Below are 15,036 nucleotides of genomic sequence, written 5' to 3'. Positions count from 1 at the left end.
AAAAAACGCATTTCTTATGTCCCATAGTGAATCAACGTTTCATATTAATTCAAAATATATTGAAATAAATACCTGAAAATATCAAAAATTCATAAAACAAACTTCAAGCGCGCCAAACGACGTGAAACAACTGATGACACGAGGAGAGCAAAAGTTGGCAAACCTTGGATTTCAGCAGGTAGATAAAGAAAATGAAAAATATTCTATTTATTATAAATTCGACAATTAGGAAAAATATCGGATTTCAAATATTCAAATCTGCATATTTAATCGGGAATAACTGAAATAAATATATTCCATTCAATTTAATATACATTCATAACGATATAGTAAAATTGTGGATTTGAAAATATATCACAATCCGACAACGTAATCTTACCATGATGGGGACATGTAAAAATTGCGTATACTTCCTCTATCTATGTTTATTACTCTATGGTTGCATGATGGCGCCAGCGTGTAAACCGTACCTCATTCAATTTTAATGGATGTAATGGTGATCCGTTAATGGCTTGAGGATTGTCTTTGCTCCATATACGGCCATTTTGCTTATTGACGAAGCCATTCAACCAGAAATGGGCTTCATCAATAAATAAAATTCTTCGGTAAATATGCTCATCTTCGGCCAGTTTCAAATTAGCCCTATCAGTTAAAATGAGACGTGAATGATGCTCATGTGGCCTTAACTCTTGCACGTACTGTTCATCATAGGCACGAAAGCCAAGATCCTCACGTGAAATTTTCCATGTAGTCGAAGAACAAAGGCCATCAAGTTGGGAACGGCGACGTATCAATTACCGTCATTTTGGTGTCTTCTTCAACACTTTGCGTTACAGCAGCAATAATATCTTTGGTACTCACATGTCTTGATGATGGTTTCGAATTGAGAAGAGCAAAATCAGTGCGAAAACGATTAGTAACTGCAAGAACTACTTATTTATTATTTAGTGTTGATTGCTGACCGTAAAATGAAGAGTGCTTTATAAACTTCAGTCAGTGCTTTCCCTATTTTGTAATGAACATTCCTCTAGTGTAAGATAGTCTAAGTCTGCTCCATTACTTAGATCCGTGAAAATCGTAGAAAATCCACAAGCTCAAGAATAATATTCCCACCAGCCATTTCTGCTACGTCACTGTCCTCACGTCGTCATACAGATCCTCATCATCCTTGGTTTTATGTTGTCAGTTCTCCTGTATTGTCCTAAATCCACACGTGCTCTTTTATCCTTTTATGCGTTGCTACGTCCCAAGATTAAGACGCAATTATAAGGGTGGATTTCTCTTTCCTGCCATTACGGCGTCTTCATATGGCGTTGTGGGATCCATTAGCGATGTTATCTAGGAATTTTATCTGAGGATGTGAGAATATATTACTGGAATCAAATTGGATTTAGTTATTTCGAAATCGTTGGGGATAAAGTTTGTGGGGTTCTCATGCCGTTATTCGTATGAAGTTTATTCGTGAATCATTTGAAGGAATTTAGTGGTTTTGGTATTATACCTATGTAATAATAGGTAACTGAAATTAAATTTTGGAAGCCATCAAAAATTTACTCTTCACGTCCCCTAAGGAATTCTAATGAATAAAATGATGAACTATATGAATTGAGGTTTCAGATTCTTCTGGTCAGTTTCGATGCTCGAACCTTTTTCTTCTTTTTTTGAGATGTAATACCATCAGATGATGCGGATCAGGTTTTTCTGCTCAGTCTCGACTTTAAGAAATTCTTGAACAATCCCTTTTTTTTAATTGATTAAGTAAAACAATCGGATGAATCATTTTTTTATTAAATTCAAATGCATCCACGCCCAACACTAGGTATAAAAGGAAAAGGATATATGTTGCAGACTTTCTTGATGCAAAGATGTTTCAGATTAGTGATTTCGATTTGAAAAATCATGTGTGAAATTCGTTGAAATTGAAAAAAAATATTTAATACATTCTTGTAGGAATCCAGATTTCTCGGAAAAGGCAGAAAATTGAAAATTCCGAGCTCCACTATTTGCTACCCCTTAGATTGGGGCCTGCGGTTTCAGGCTTTTCTGCTCATTTTCGACATTAAGAAATTTTTGAACATTCTCTCTTTTTTTGAGTTGATTGAGTAAAACAATCGAATGAATGATTTTTATTAAATTCAAATGCGTCCACGTCCAACAGTTAATTGATTAGTGAATTTTATGTGAAAAACCATGTGTGGAATTCGTTCAAATTAAAAAAACATTATCAACGTTCGCCAAATGTACATTTCAGTTGTGAGCTCTATTTATATCAGGTGTACAACTTTGCTTCGCCGTTTTGCAATAGATGGCTGTAGCGGTAAGTGGTAGTCGAAATGAATAGATCGTAGATGTCATACAATAATCTTAGGTATTTGTAAGCATAACAGCATCGAAATATTAGTCGATTTGTGTCTGCATCACAAAGTTATTCTCGATTAAACATGTCAGCTTACGAGCCAAATTCTCGTCATTTGCGGGAGGATCTAATTTTCTGCTTCAATATGAAGAAATCCGCGGCTGAGGCCCAACGAATGCTCTCAAATACAGGTGCGAGGCCGCTATTAGTAAGAGAACGTGGAGAGAGTGGTTTCAACTCTTCAGGAACGGTGATTTTGACGTCGAAGACCAGCATGGCAGTAGAAGAGACAAGGTTCCGAAGATGCAGAATTGGAGGCATTAGTTGATCAAAACTCGTGTCAAACGCAACAAGAATTGGCAGGATCATTAGGAGTGGCGCAACAAGCCATATCAAAACGTCTGAGATTCATGGAAATGATTCAGAAACAAGGAAATTGGGTGACGTACGAGTTGAAGCCGAGAGATGTTGAACGGCGTTTGTTTGCTTGCTTGCAGGGCAAAAACGCAAAGGATTTCTGCATCGCATTGTGACTGAAGACGAAAAATGGGTTCATGAAGTTAATCCCAAGCTCAGGAAATCATGGGGATATCCCGGCCATGCTTCCACACCGACGGTCAAACCGAATATTCACGGTCCCAGTATTTGGTGGGATCAGCTCGGCGTTGTGTATTATGAGTTCTTAAAACCAACTGAAACAATCACAGGCGATCGTTATCGAACGCAATTTATGCGTTTGAGCAGAGCATTGAAAGATAAACGGCCGCAATACAACGAGAGACATGTTTAATTGATTTTACAGCATGACAATGCTCGACCCCATGTTGCGAAAGTGGTCAAGACAAGACATACCCAACCCGCCGTATTCTCCAGACGTTACTCCGTCGGATTAACACTTGTTTCAATCAATGGCACACGGTCTGGCTAACCAGCACTTTCGGTCTTATAAAGAAGTCAAAAAATTTGATCGATTCGTGGATGAGCAGTTTTTTCAACGGGATTCGTACGCTGTCCGAAAGATGGGGTAAAGTAGTGGCAAGCAATGGACAATATTTCGAATCATAAATGTATAACCAGTTTTTCACAATAAAGCCTCGAATTTCGGAAAAAAACGGCGAAAGCAAAGTTGTGAGCCTATATATTTTGTAACATCGTAAGCATTTGCGTACCTATGGGAATTTTTTTCTTAGAATAACTCCTTGAAATTTTTTGGAACAGCCTGTACAGATAAGATTGAAATCGAATATAAGAGAAAAAAATTATCGTCTTCTCAATGTTATATATCACACTGACAAAAACTAGTCTTAAATAGGTACAAGCAAAGCCAGATGCTGCAGGATAATAAATAATGTAACTTATTCTACTCACCCATCATAAATACCAACCAACATATGTTTTGATAATGCGGATGCTGCACAAGCAAAGCCCTAAAAAACACAAATCAAGCCTCCCTTAAAACTGAACGCCTAATAGAACTCATACTCATCCATAAATATCTTAACACAATCGTATCCCTTAATAAGACAAATTCATAAATTACTACACCAACAGCTTGCAATCAGAAGAAAAAACGGGATGTACTTATGAGATTTAAACACGCTGCATCCAGGGCCCATCCACTTAAATTCGGAAATGGTGGAAGTTGTAAAGTGCATTTCGTTTTTGAAGCCGGCAAATGCACTCGCTGCCGTTTTCAAGCTGTTACAGAGAGTGAAGCTGTGTAGGGCCGTTTCAACAAATCATCGAAAAATAAGAGTATTCCGAATGGGGTAATTTGTAGGGAAAAGGGTACTCGTTTATTTATGTTTGCTTCCTTTGCAGTCCTACTCCCCAACTGGTTAGAGTGGAGGAAGAACTAACTTCGCCTCTCTAAAAAAAATTGGAACGGTAGAATGTTCGAGAGAGATGAGAGATTTATTGTGTGTACTCGAATTTCTGTCGTTAGTTTTGACAATTTCAGAGTTGTCAGTGATCTCAAGTTGAAAAAACTTTGATGATGTCTTTGATGAGTTGTTACTAACAATTAACATCATACGTATTGATATGATATTTTCTTGGACGTTGCAAGAATATAATTGTTCTCTTGGTATTGATGATGTACTAAAGGGTGTTTTTTTAGAGCTATAGAACTTTAAATTGCAATAAAACAACGATGGATTATTCGATTGACATGAATTTTATTTATCCGCAAGATAATCTTGTGGCATTACATTTTAAATATGATTTCTGGCATATGACCGCCACGGCTGGCTCGGATGTAGTCCAGTCTGGACGTCCAATTTTCGATGACTTTTTCCAACATTTGTGGCCGTATATCGGCTATAACACGGCGAATGTTGTCTTCCAAATGGTCAAGGGTTTGTGGCTTATCCGCATTGACCAATGACTTTTCATAGCCCCACAGAAAGTAGTCTAGCGGTGTTAAATCACAAGATCTTGTAGGCCAATTCACAGGTCCAAAACGTGAAATTAGGCGGTCACCAAACGTGTCTTTCAAAAAATCGATTGTGGCACGAGCTGTGTGACATGTTGCGCCGTCTTGTTGGAACTACAGCTCCTGGACATTATGGTTGTTCAATTCAGGAATAAAAAAGTTAGTAATCATGGCTCTATACCGATCACCATTGATTGTAACATTCTGACCATCTTTGTTTTTGAAGAAGTACCAATGATTCCACCAGCCCATAAAGCACACCAAACAGTCAGTTTTTCTGGATGTAATGGTGTTTCGACATACACTTGAGGATTAGCTTCACTCCAAATGCGGCAGTTTTTTTTTTTTGACGTAGCCATTCAACCAGAAGTGCGCTTCATCGCTAAACAAAATTCGCTTATGAAAATCGGGAACAACGGCAATCTCATTTTGCACTATTTGCAAGCGTTGTTCAGGCGTGAGTCTATTCATGATGAATTGCCAAACCAAACTGAGAATAAATCACTTGACAGATGTTAAATCGGTCACCTTCTTGAACAGTAATGCCAACTTAAAGTTATATACCTCGAAAAAAAACACCCTATATTTCTCGAAATGACAACCCCGCCTCCTGTAGACCAATAATTCGACACTTTCAAATTCACTAAGCTGGCGATAAATTCTGCGAACACGTGCTCTAGGCATTTTAACAACAACTAAAAATCGATTTTTTTCTCCGAATTCAATCATTCACTCTTTGCTATACTATCTATGTTTTATCAAAAAAAAAAAATAATTTAAACAGCTTCTGGGTGTTGCAGTTTCTTTGTCAGTTGGTATATCTTCTGAAAAGGTTTCTCGTTGTGATACAGTCTAATAGTCGAAAACAAATGTAATGATTAATAAAATATTAACGAAAGTGCTACATCTGTTTCATTATTCAGTTCAAAAGAACGAAAGCTTTCAATCCGGATGTTCCCAGTAATATATCATGGTCGAAACATCGGGAAAATATACACTGAACGACGAAAATGTTAATGAAGTATTATCAGGATTAAAGGAGACAACGAATGGGAAAGATAAACACATACGTTAACCGTTCAAAAAGGGATTTTAGGCGTGCGTGTAGTAAACACCCTCTAATGCTCGGATTAAGTAGAGAAAAAGGCACAACTACGTGGATTATCGACGTGAATAAATCAAAGGTTATCGGTCCCACGCAAAAGAATTTTTTCAACCTGAATTCTAATGGAGCACCCGCATTTTTCATAAACTCCACCCAGAGAATAATTTGAAGCGAAACCTGTCGCTTTCCTTTCTATATTATTACTGTATGTAACAGGCAAATTGAAAAGTCCCCGGTCTACCATAATGAAACACATTTTTTTGGCAAAATTCGATTTTATTATTCATCTTAAATTCTAACATAGAGGCCGTCGAGGGCGATACAGCGATTATAGCGATCTTCCAACTTTCCAATACCATTTTTGTAGTACGATTTGTCTTTCGCTTCAAAATAGGCCTCAGTTTCGGCGATTACTTCTTCATTGGCGCTAAATTTCTTTCCAGCGAGCATACTTTTGAGGTCTGAGAACAGGAAAAAGTCGCTGGGGGCCAGATCTGGCGAATACGATGGATGCAGAAGCAATTCGAAGCCCAATTCATCTAATTTTGTCATTGTTTCCATTGATTTGTGACACGGCGCATTGTCTCGATAAAACAGCACCTTTTTTTCTTCAAATGGGGCCGTTTTTTTAACGATTTCATCTTCAAACAATCCAATAACGCTATATAATAATTGCTGTTGATGGTCTGGCCTTTTTATAGAGGTAATCAATGAATATTATACGTTGCGCATCCCAGAATACTGATGCTGACTGTTGTGTTTTTCCTCGCTTTGGATTCGGTTCATCGTGTGTAGTTCACTCAGCTGACTGGCGATTGGGCTCCGGAGTGAAATGATCGACTCAAAAATAGGTTTATTGCACTTAAACAGCTTCAAACACTGCTCAGAATCATGTTGTTGCTTTTGATCGATTGTGAGCTCGCGCTGAACCCATTTTATAGAAAGCTTTCTCATTTACAAATATTCGTGAATGATATGATGTACACGTTCAGATTATATCTTCACAATGTATGTTATCTCTATCAACTTCGCTTTACGGTCATTCGAAATTATTTTGTGAAATTTTTTGATTTTTTCGTCGGTGACAGCCTCTTTTGGGCGTCCACTGCGTTCGCAGTCTTCGGTGCTCATTTCACCACGTTTAAACTTAGCATACCAATCAATGATGAATGATTTTCCTGGTGTAGACCCCGGAAACTCTTCATCAAGCCAAGATTTAGCTTCAACTGTATTTGTTCCCTTCAAAAAGCAATATTTTATCAGCACACTAAATTCCTTTTTTTCAAATAACAAAAGTAGCTACACTCACAACGCAATATCTCACAAACTAAGGGTCGGACTGCTGTCAAATTTTGACATGTATCATTTGAAGGTTGGTACTAACTAAAAATCATATGGATTTAATACTAGCACCGCCATCAGACCGGGGACTTTTCAAGTGGTGTAATGCAGCGTGCCAAAAAAGTAACGTAAAACTTCAATAATTATTTTACGAAGAATCATTAAGAAAAATTCTCGCACCCGTCGATTTTTAATTTCAAAGAGGTTATCAAATTACTTTTCATTTGAAGTATTACAATCCATGTATTGCCATTTGAAAAAATTAAGTAGATGGGTGCGGGGCGTAGTGGGTGAGAAATATCAATTTCAAAAAAGCACGGGATAAATTGCTTTTCAAATTAAAAATCGACGGGTGCCAGGGTTTTCCTTAATAATTCTTCGTACTGCATTATTGACGAGTTACTTTACTTTTTTGGCATGCTTAATATTAAATGATTAAAATGTAGAGAAGAAGAGAAGAAAAACTTTATTGAAACAATGTTTCAAAGGGCTAACGACCTAGGTCTTCCTGCCCATATACAAAGTCTTATTTTACAAAGTATAAAAATGTAAATAAAAAAAGAGTTTAGTTTTTGAGGTGAGTGAATTCATTGTATGTATATGTATGTTTATCGTCTAATTTTTTGTTGCGTTGTAATCTTGTGTTTCCCTTTTTTCGTTTCTTCTTACTTTCCACTGTTTGATAATTCGTATCGTCTTCTGAATCATCGACGGAAGCTTGCGATTTTTCGCTGTTTTGGGACATTTCAGATGAAAAGAACGCCTCGAATTCCGCCTCTTTAGCCGTAGAAGGAACATCTCAAGATGGTCCTTCTTCAACACCGGTGAAAATCTTAAGGAAAATCAAAATTCATTTTTTCGAAAATTGAGGTGTTCTGGTTAGGGGACATCTCTTAGATAAAAGAGGAAACATTTGATAAAATTGTTTAAAGAAAACTGTAAAATAACAGAAATCTGTAAAAGACTGCATAACGTAATAGTTTTCTATTCTATAAATAAGATGTGTTTATCCTTGCATGAGAATAGATGTCTCTGGACGTCTCAAAATTTCTTATAAGAATTTCAAACTACAAAACCGAAATTGAGGTTATTTTTGGTGAAACCTGCTGCGGGTGGGAATTGAAACTTGACATAAAACTGAACTGGTTTTAGTTCTTTGACTTTTGGTCCTAGAACGAGTGCAGTTACGTGGACGTAACTAACCATATGTTTTGAAAGTGCACATTGTTAACACTCAAAGTTCCGAAGAAAAATCGTCATCATGGATACTTCAATGACCGCAAAAGATGTCAGAAATGCCTACATCAATTTCTTCAAAGAAAAACAACACGATTACATTCATTCATCTTCTACAATTCCTTTGGATGATCCTACTTTGCTCTTCACAAATGCTGGTATGAATCAGTACAAGCCCATCTTTCTTGGTACAGTTGATCCAAACAGTGACTTGGCTAAATTGACGAGGGCTGTTAATTCCCAAAAATGTATCAGAGCTGGTGGTAAGCACAATGATTTAGACGATGTTGGTAAAGATGTCTATCATCATACCTTCTTCGAGATGATGGGTAACTGGTCTTTCGGAGATTATTTCAAAAAGGAAATTTGTGCATGGGCTTGGGAGCTTTTGACTGATAAGCTTAAACTTCCTGGCGAAAGACTTTATGTTACTTATTTTGGAGGAGATCAGAAATCTGGTTTAGAGCCGGACAATGAATGTAAACAGGTAAATATAAAATGTAACGTTTTACAACAAATGATGCAATGTTTGATACTCATTATCATCAATTTTTTGCTGTTCATTTTGAAAATATCTCATTTGTTGCATAGATATGGTTGGATCTTGGAGTGCCCCCTAGTCATGTCATACCAGGCAGCATGAAAGACAACTTCTGGGAAATGGGTGAAACAGGCCCTTGTGGACCTTGCTCCGAACTTCATTTCGATAGAATTGGAGGTAGAGATGTACCTGAGTTGGTGAATCAAGACGACCCAGATGTACTTGAAATCTGGAATCTTGTGTTCATCCAATTCAATCGTGAGACTGACGGTAGCTTGAAACCGCTTCCAAAAAAACACATTGATTGCGGATTAGGTAAACTATTACTCATTTTTTTCAAATCAAGTTAGTTTTCCAGGATAATATTGTAATATTTAAAAAATTTTCTATAGGTCTTGAAAGATTGGTGTCAGTTATTCAAAATAAACGATCAAATTATGACACAGATCTTTTTGTGCCGATTTTTGAAGCTATTCAGAAAGGAACTGGAGCCCCTGCTTATCGAGGCAGAATTGGTAACGACGATGTTGATGGAGTTGATATGGCATACAGAGTGTTGGCTGATCATGCACGCACCCTAACTATAGCGTTATCTGATGGTGGCTACCCTGATAATACCGGGAGAGGGTAAGAATTGGAAATTCGAATTTTTGAATAAGTTAATTTCTGCAATTATTTTACAGATATGTCTTGAGGAGGATATTGAGGAGAGCAGTCAGGTATGCAACAGAAAAATTGAATGCCAAGCCTGGTTTCTTCTCTACTTTAGTACACACAGTTGTTGAAATACTTGGGGACAACTTCCCAGAATTGAAAAAGGACCCTCAAAGTGTTATCGATGTCATCAATGAAGAGGAGGAGCAATTTTTGAAGACTCTATCCAGAGGAAGAAGCCTGTTACATCGTACCATACAGAAATTGGGTGATTCAAATACTTTACCTGGAGATGTAGCTTGGCGGTTATATGACACTTATGGATTCCCTGTGGATTTAACTCAGCTGATGGCTGAAGAAAAAGGGCTTGCTGTAGATATGAATTCTTATGAAGAATCCAAGAAGCAGGCACAACTTATATCTCAGGTAATGTGATAATACTTTTTGATATAAATCGAATAATCATCAATTAGTATGAGCTTGGTGGGGGAATCCATTCACTGTAATATTTGCACCAGCCTCACCTGGGTTTTCATCGACACTACGAGTTTTAACTTGTAAATTGTCAAAAAAAGACAGCTTCAAAAGTGTCAGCTATCCAGATGATGGGGTATTCAAAATGAAACCTCTTATTCTTCATTGAGAATTATTCATCAAAATAATTATAATTTGCTCAAAATTTAAACAGGGCAAAGGTGCTGGAGTAGAAGACACAATCAACCTAGATGTCCATTCCATAACTGAACTTCAAAACAAAGGTGTTCCCCCAACGGACGATGCTGCTAAATATGAATACGAAGCCGATAAGTCTTTGTCTTCGGAATACAAGTTTTCCTCTTGTGAAGGAACTGTAATAGCTCTTCGTTTCGACAAACAGTTTGTCAATGAAGTAACTACGGGGCAGGAGTGTGGTGTGATTTTGGACAAGACAAACTTCTACGCTGAACAAGGAGGTCAAATCTATGATACTGGTTATATGGTTAAAGTCGGGGATGATAGTGTGGAATTTTCTGTTAAAAATGTCCAAATCAAGGGTGGTTACATTGTTCATATTGGAACCATTGAAGGTAAGGGAATACCTAAATTTGGAAATTAGTTACAAAATAGTGAAACGACTGTTCACACAAAATTTGTTGAAGATCGTACTTTTTTTGGAAAATTTTGATATCTCGCAATATATCCATCAGATTTCATTGAAATGTTCATTTCCAAGGGGTAAATCTTTGTCAAATATTAAAGGGAGTCTTTCTTGAGTTTTTTTTTCTAAGTTTCGACATTACTTTCAGAAGGTTAAATTGAGTGTATCAAAACAAAAAGCTACATGTGAAATTATGTTAATAAAAATTTCAACAAACACGCCAAACTCCCAACATCACGTCAGTTTTTTTTCACATTTTTTTTCATTCATAAGCACAACCTTTGTTCTTTTGCAGGAACTCTGAAGAAAGGCGATAAAGTAATTCTTCATATCGACTCATCTCGTAGAAGGCTAGTTATGAACAACCACACAGGAACACATGTATTAAACTTCGCCTTAAGAAAAGTCTTGGGAACCGAGGCTGACCAAAGAGGCTCCCTTGTAGCCCCCGACAGGCTTAGGTTCGATTTCACCAACAAAGGTGCAATGACAACAGAACAAGTGAAGAGCGCAGAATTGCAATCGAAAGAACTGATCGATAAGAATGAAGAGGTATATGCTAAAGACACCGACCTAACACTTGCGAAAACCATCAGAGGTCTTCGAGCTGTTTTCGAAGAAACATACCCTGATCCGGTCAGAGTTGTGTCCATCGGAATTCCTGTAGAAACCCTTGAAAAGAATCCATCATCTCCAGCAGGCGAGAACACATCGATAGAATTCTGTGGTGGAACTCATTTGAAGTATGCTGGTCACATTGGTGATTTCGTAATTGCAAGTGAAGAAGCTATAGCTAAAGGAATAAGGAGGATAATTGCTCTTACTGGTCCAGAAGCTTCAAAAGCACTCAAAAAGAACGAATTTTTAGAAAATAGGTTGAACGAAATCAAAACATCAATTGCGGAAGATAAAGATGGAAACAAATCGAAGGAACATGTTAAACAAATAGTTGAATTAACTGAGGAAGTTTCTCAAGCTACAATACCTTATTGGAAAAAAGATGAGATAAGAAACACCTTGAAAAACCTAAAGAAGAATCTTGATGATAAAGAGCGAGCAGCTAAAGCCGCAGTTGCAAATAAAGTTGTCGATGAAGTTAAAGAGTTCCTCAATGAAAATAAGAATGTTACTATTATTGTTAAAGAACTCAAAGCTTTCAATAACACGAAAGCTCTTGACAGTGCTTTGAAACAAGTCAGGAGTTTGAGCCCTAACACATCTGCTTTATTTGTGACTGTTGATGAAGATTCTAAGAAGATGTTCTGTTTGTCTTCTGTACCAAAAGATGCCATCGCTAAAGGTCTGAAGGCCAATGAATGGGTTCAGTCTGTAGCTACCAAGTTAGGAGGAAAGGGAGGTGGTAAACCTGATTCTGCACAAGCTTCTGGAAGTAATTGTGTGGCAGTCAGTGAAATTTTAGAATTAGCTAAGTCTTTCGCTGAGGCAAAACTTTCATAATTGAGATAAAAAAAAATTTTACGTTGTCTGAAAGCCCAGTGTCTTAATGATTTATAATTTATTGTTCTAGAGTCATGAAAAAATGAAACATGATTTTTAACTGGTGCATTTTTATGTTTCCAAACTTCCTATATTATGGAATGCATTTTACTTCTGTCATTTTAGAAAATTGTTAATATTTAAATACAATTTTTTACAATCAAAGTGTCTTTTTTTATAAACAACAAAATTTCCATATATAGAAAATTCTATATCAAAAAAATAATTATTTACATATTAAATACTTGGATTCGATACTATACTTGAAAGGTGAAGTACACACTTCTCAATCTTCAAATATTTTTAAGAGAGTCGACAATAAATTCGCTTTTAGAACAACAACTGAAACTGAAAAATCAGTCATCCACAAAATTAAATTCGAAGACTGGAAAGAATTTTTTATAGAATAATTGAGGGCCCAACACACTCCCCTGGGGCACACCTGTTCTAATTGCGTCACCATTGGATTATTTGTTTTGTTCCGAAGGTACAATTACCTTTCTTGGATTTTGTGAATTGTAAAATTAGCAAAAAATAATGTTTTGACTTCAGTTATTCTGAACTTTATTTTGGTGGAATCAAGTAATTGTTATTCTTCAATTTCTTTATTTTCATCATAAATTTTTCTTATTTCTGATAAAAATTCTCTAACATTAGTTCCTAATTTTGCACTCAAAGGTATCACTTTCATTTCTGTTTCTTGTCTCAAAATATCTATGTTTTCTTTATTTTCAAGTATATCTACTTTGTTTGCAATAATAATCTTCGGTCTTTTTGCCAGGTCCTCACTGAACTGTGATAATTCAAATTGTAAAGTTGATATAGTTTTCCAAGGTTTGGGTAATGAAATATCAACTACGAAAATAAGAGCCAAACACCTTTCTGCATGTTTCAAAAATTGAATACCTAAGCCTTTATTCTTATGCGAGTCAGGTATAAGACCAGGCAAATCAGCAACTAAAAAAATTTCTTGTTAAGTACGAAACTACTACTATATTTTGAAAGTATTTACCAGTAATTTGCTCATAATCATCATATTCAACTGTTCCCAGCTGTGGTTTCAAAGTTGTAAATGGGTAGGGTGCTATTTTTGGGCTTGCTCTTGATATTGCTCTCAATAATGTACTTTTTCCGGCATTTGGAAAACCAATCTGAAAATTGAAAAAATGGTTTTCACAAGAAAATTAGAATTTACAGTTGAACTCACTAGTCCTATGTGTGCCATACTTTTAACCTCCAAGACATACTCAATATGTTCCCCTACAGCTCCGCGTTGACATATTTTAGGAGCCTGATTAGTTTCGCTAAGAAAGAAATGATTTCCTTTTCCACCTGCACCACCCCTAGCAGCCACAAACATCAAGTCTTCTCGTGACAAATCCCCTACAATTACTCCTTTGTTATTTCTTATAATAGTACCAACTGGGACTTCAATAATTTCATGATCCGCATTCTTTCCATGGCAATCTTTATTCCTTCCATTAACACCATCAGACCCTCGAATTTGAGTTAATATATTCCTCAAATCTTTAACATTATGAGAGGCTTTGAACATCACATGAGCACCGTGCCCACCATCACCTCCATCAGGACCTGCCATTTCGTTGCACCATAAATGAAGGAAAGATATGCAACCATCGCCCCCTTTTCCACCAATTGCTTTGACATTTTTTACATCTACGAAAGATTTGGTCTGAAATCAAATCGTTCTAAACTTCCTGTTGTATAGATGAAATTCAACTCACATATGATTTGTTTGATCTTAATTTGACACTCTTTAAGGGTTTGGGTATAGGAGATATGCAAAAACTACGAATGAAAAGTTTAGACAAGCATCTCAATTTCAAATCGAGCGACATAATTTTCAGATATATTTGTTTTTGGTGTTATCCAGTTGATAAAAAGCATTCGTCGCCTAGTAGGAACAGATTTTCTCAATTCTTTTTATTTATTTTTGTTATTGTTGGGTTATGTTGTAATATTTGATCTACTATTAGCCAATTTTCAGTAAGAACTACACTTACAAACTTGCGCTTAGAGCATAGAATATTCTATGTTCTAAGAATTTGCGAATATTTTTGGAAAAAGGGCTAGGGGCTATGTAAAGCTAAGAAACCAATAAAACAATCTATAGAATCATTAATAATGTTCCTATTTGGAATAATCTATACTGCATAATATTATTTTTTAATTAGGTGAAAAATCAGTGGATCCGTTAAAACCCTGGACCTTTCTTATTTGATCAATTTATAATGGATTGAATATTATTTTAAAAGGACGACGCTCCCATGTATAGGTAGAAATCATTCAATAAATTAAGCATTTTCTTCGAATAATTGAAAAAATATCAATTGGAAAATGATCATGAATTAAATTAATATAAACTTCCAACTTCAAACAAATAGACTTGTAATTCTTTTGAAACATCTAGTATTCATTATTCTAGTTGAATTATTGAAGCATAATGTGCCGACGTGTCCAATAAAAAATTTACGAAGGAAACTCTAAGTAGGGTCATTAGGATAAATACGATAAGACTAGAGTGAATAATGTATTCCTTTTTGAATTTTACCCTAACGAATTTTTATTATGCCACCTGTGGAGTATCCTTCGTTCTTTGTTGGATCTAATCAGGCTAAGGTTTATTCGATTCGAAATGTACATTATATATGAATTGAAGAAATAAATTCCAATCGCATTATAGCTGATCAACCATTCTATCGATTAGCTAATA

General features: G+C 36.1%; 2 protein-coding genes across 3 annotated transcripts; one reads left to right on the top strand and one right to left on the bottom strand.

The window, feature by feature from the left end:
• The first annotated feature begins 8,323 nt into the window (after positions 1–8,323).
• LOC123679144 (alanine--tRNA ligase, cytoplasmic) lies at positions 8,324–12,467 on the top strand. The gene is made up of 6 exons (XM_045616564.1): positions 8,324–8,959; positions 9,064–9,328; positions 9,406–9,640; positions 9,697–10,093; positions 10,356–10,734; positions 11,101–12,467. Exons 1-6 carry the CDS (start codon positions 8,498–8,500, stop codon positions 12,261–12,263), a joined length of 2,901 nt encoding a protein of 966 aa, XP_045472520.1. The 5' UTR covers positions 8,324–8,497; the 3' UTR covers positions 12,264–12,467.
• Positions 12,280–14,279, bottom strand: LOC123679145 (mitochondrial ribosome-associated GTPase 2). 2 transcript variants are annotated; one of them, XM_045616565.1, is made up of 4 exons: positions 14,048–14,279; positions 13,510–13,995; positions 13,315–13,453; positions 12,280–13,259 (listed from the first exon to the last, which is right to left on the bottom strand). In XM_045616565.1, exons 1-4 carry the CDS (start codon positions 14,159–14,161, stop codon positions 12,892–12,894), a joined length of 1,107 nt encoding a protein of 368 aa, XP_045472521.1. In that variant the 5' UTR covers positions 14,162–14,279; the 3' UTR covers positions 12,280–12,891. The 2 variants fall into 2 exon arrangements, with proteins under 2 accessions (XP_045472521.1, XP_045472522.1); XM_045616566.1 differs by having other exon boundaries at positions 13,510–13,979; positions 14,048–14,187.
• Positions 14,280–15,036: the final 757 nt, after the last annotated feature.

This window comes from Harmonia axyridis, chromosome 4, assembly GCF_914767665.1.
Source record: "Harmonia axyridis chromosome 4, icHarAxyr1.1, whole genome shotgun sequence".
NCBI lineage: Eukaryota > Metazoa > Arthropoda > Insecta > Coleoptera > Coccinellidae > Harmonia > Harmonia axyridis.
The sequence above is the reverse complement of the archived record's forward strand: the minus strand, read 5'-3'. Positions and strand labels throughout refer to the sequence as shown.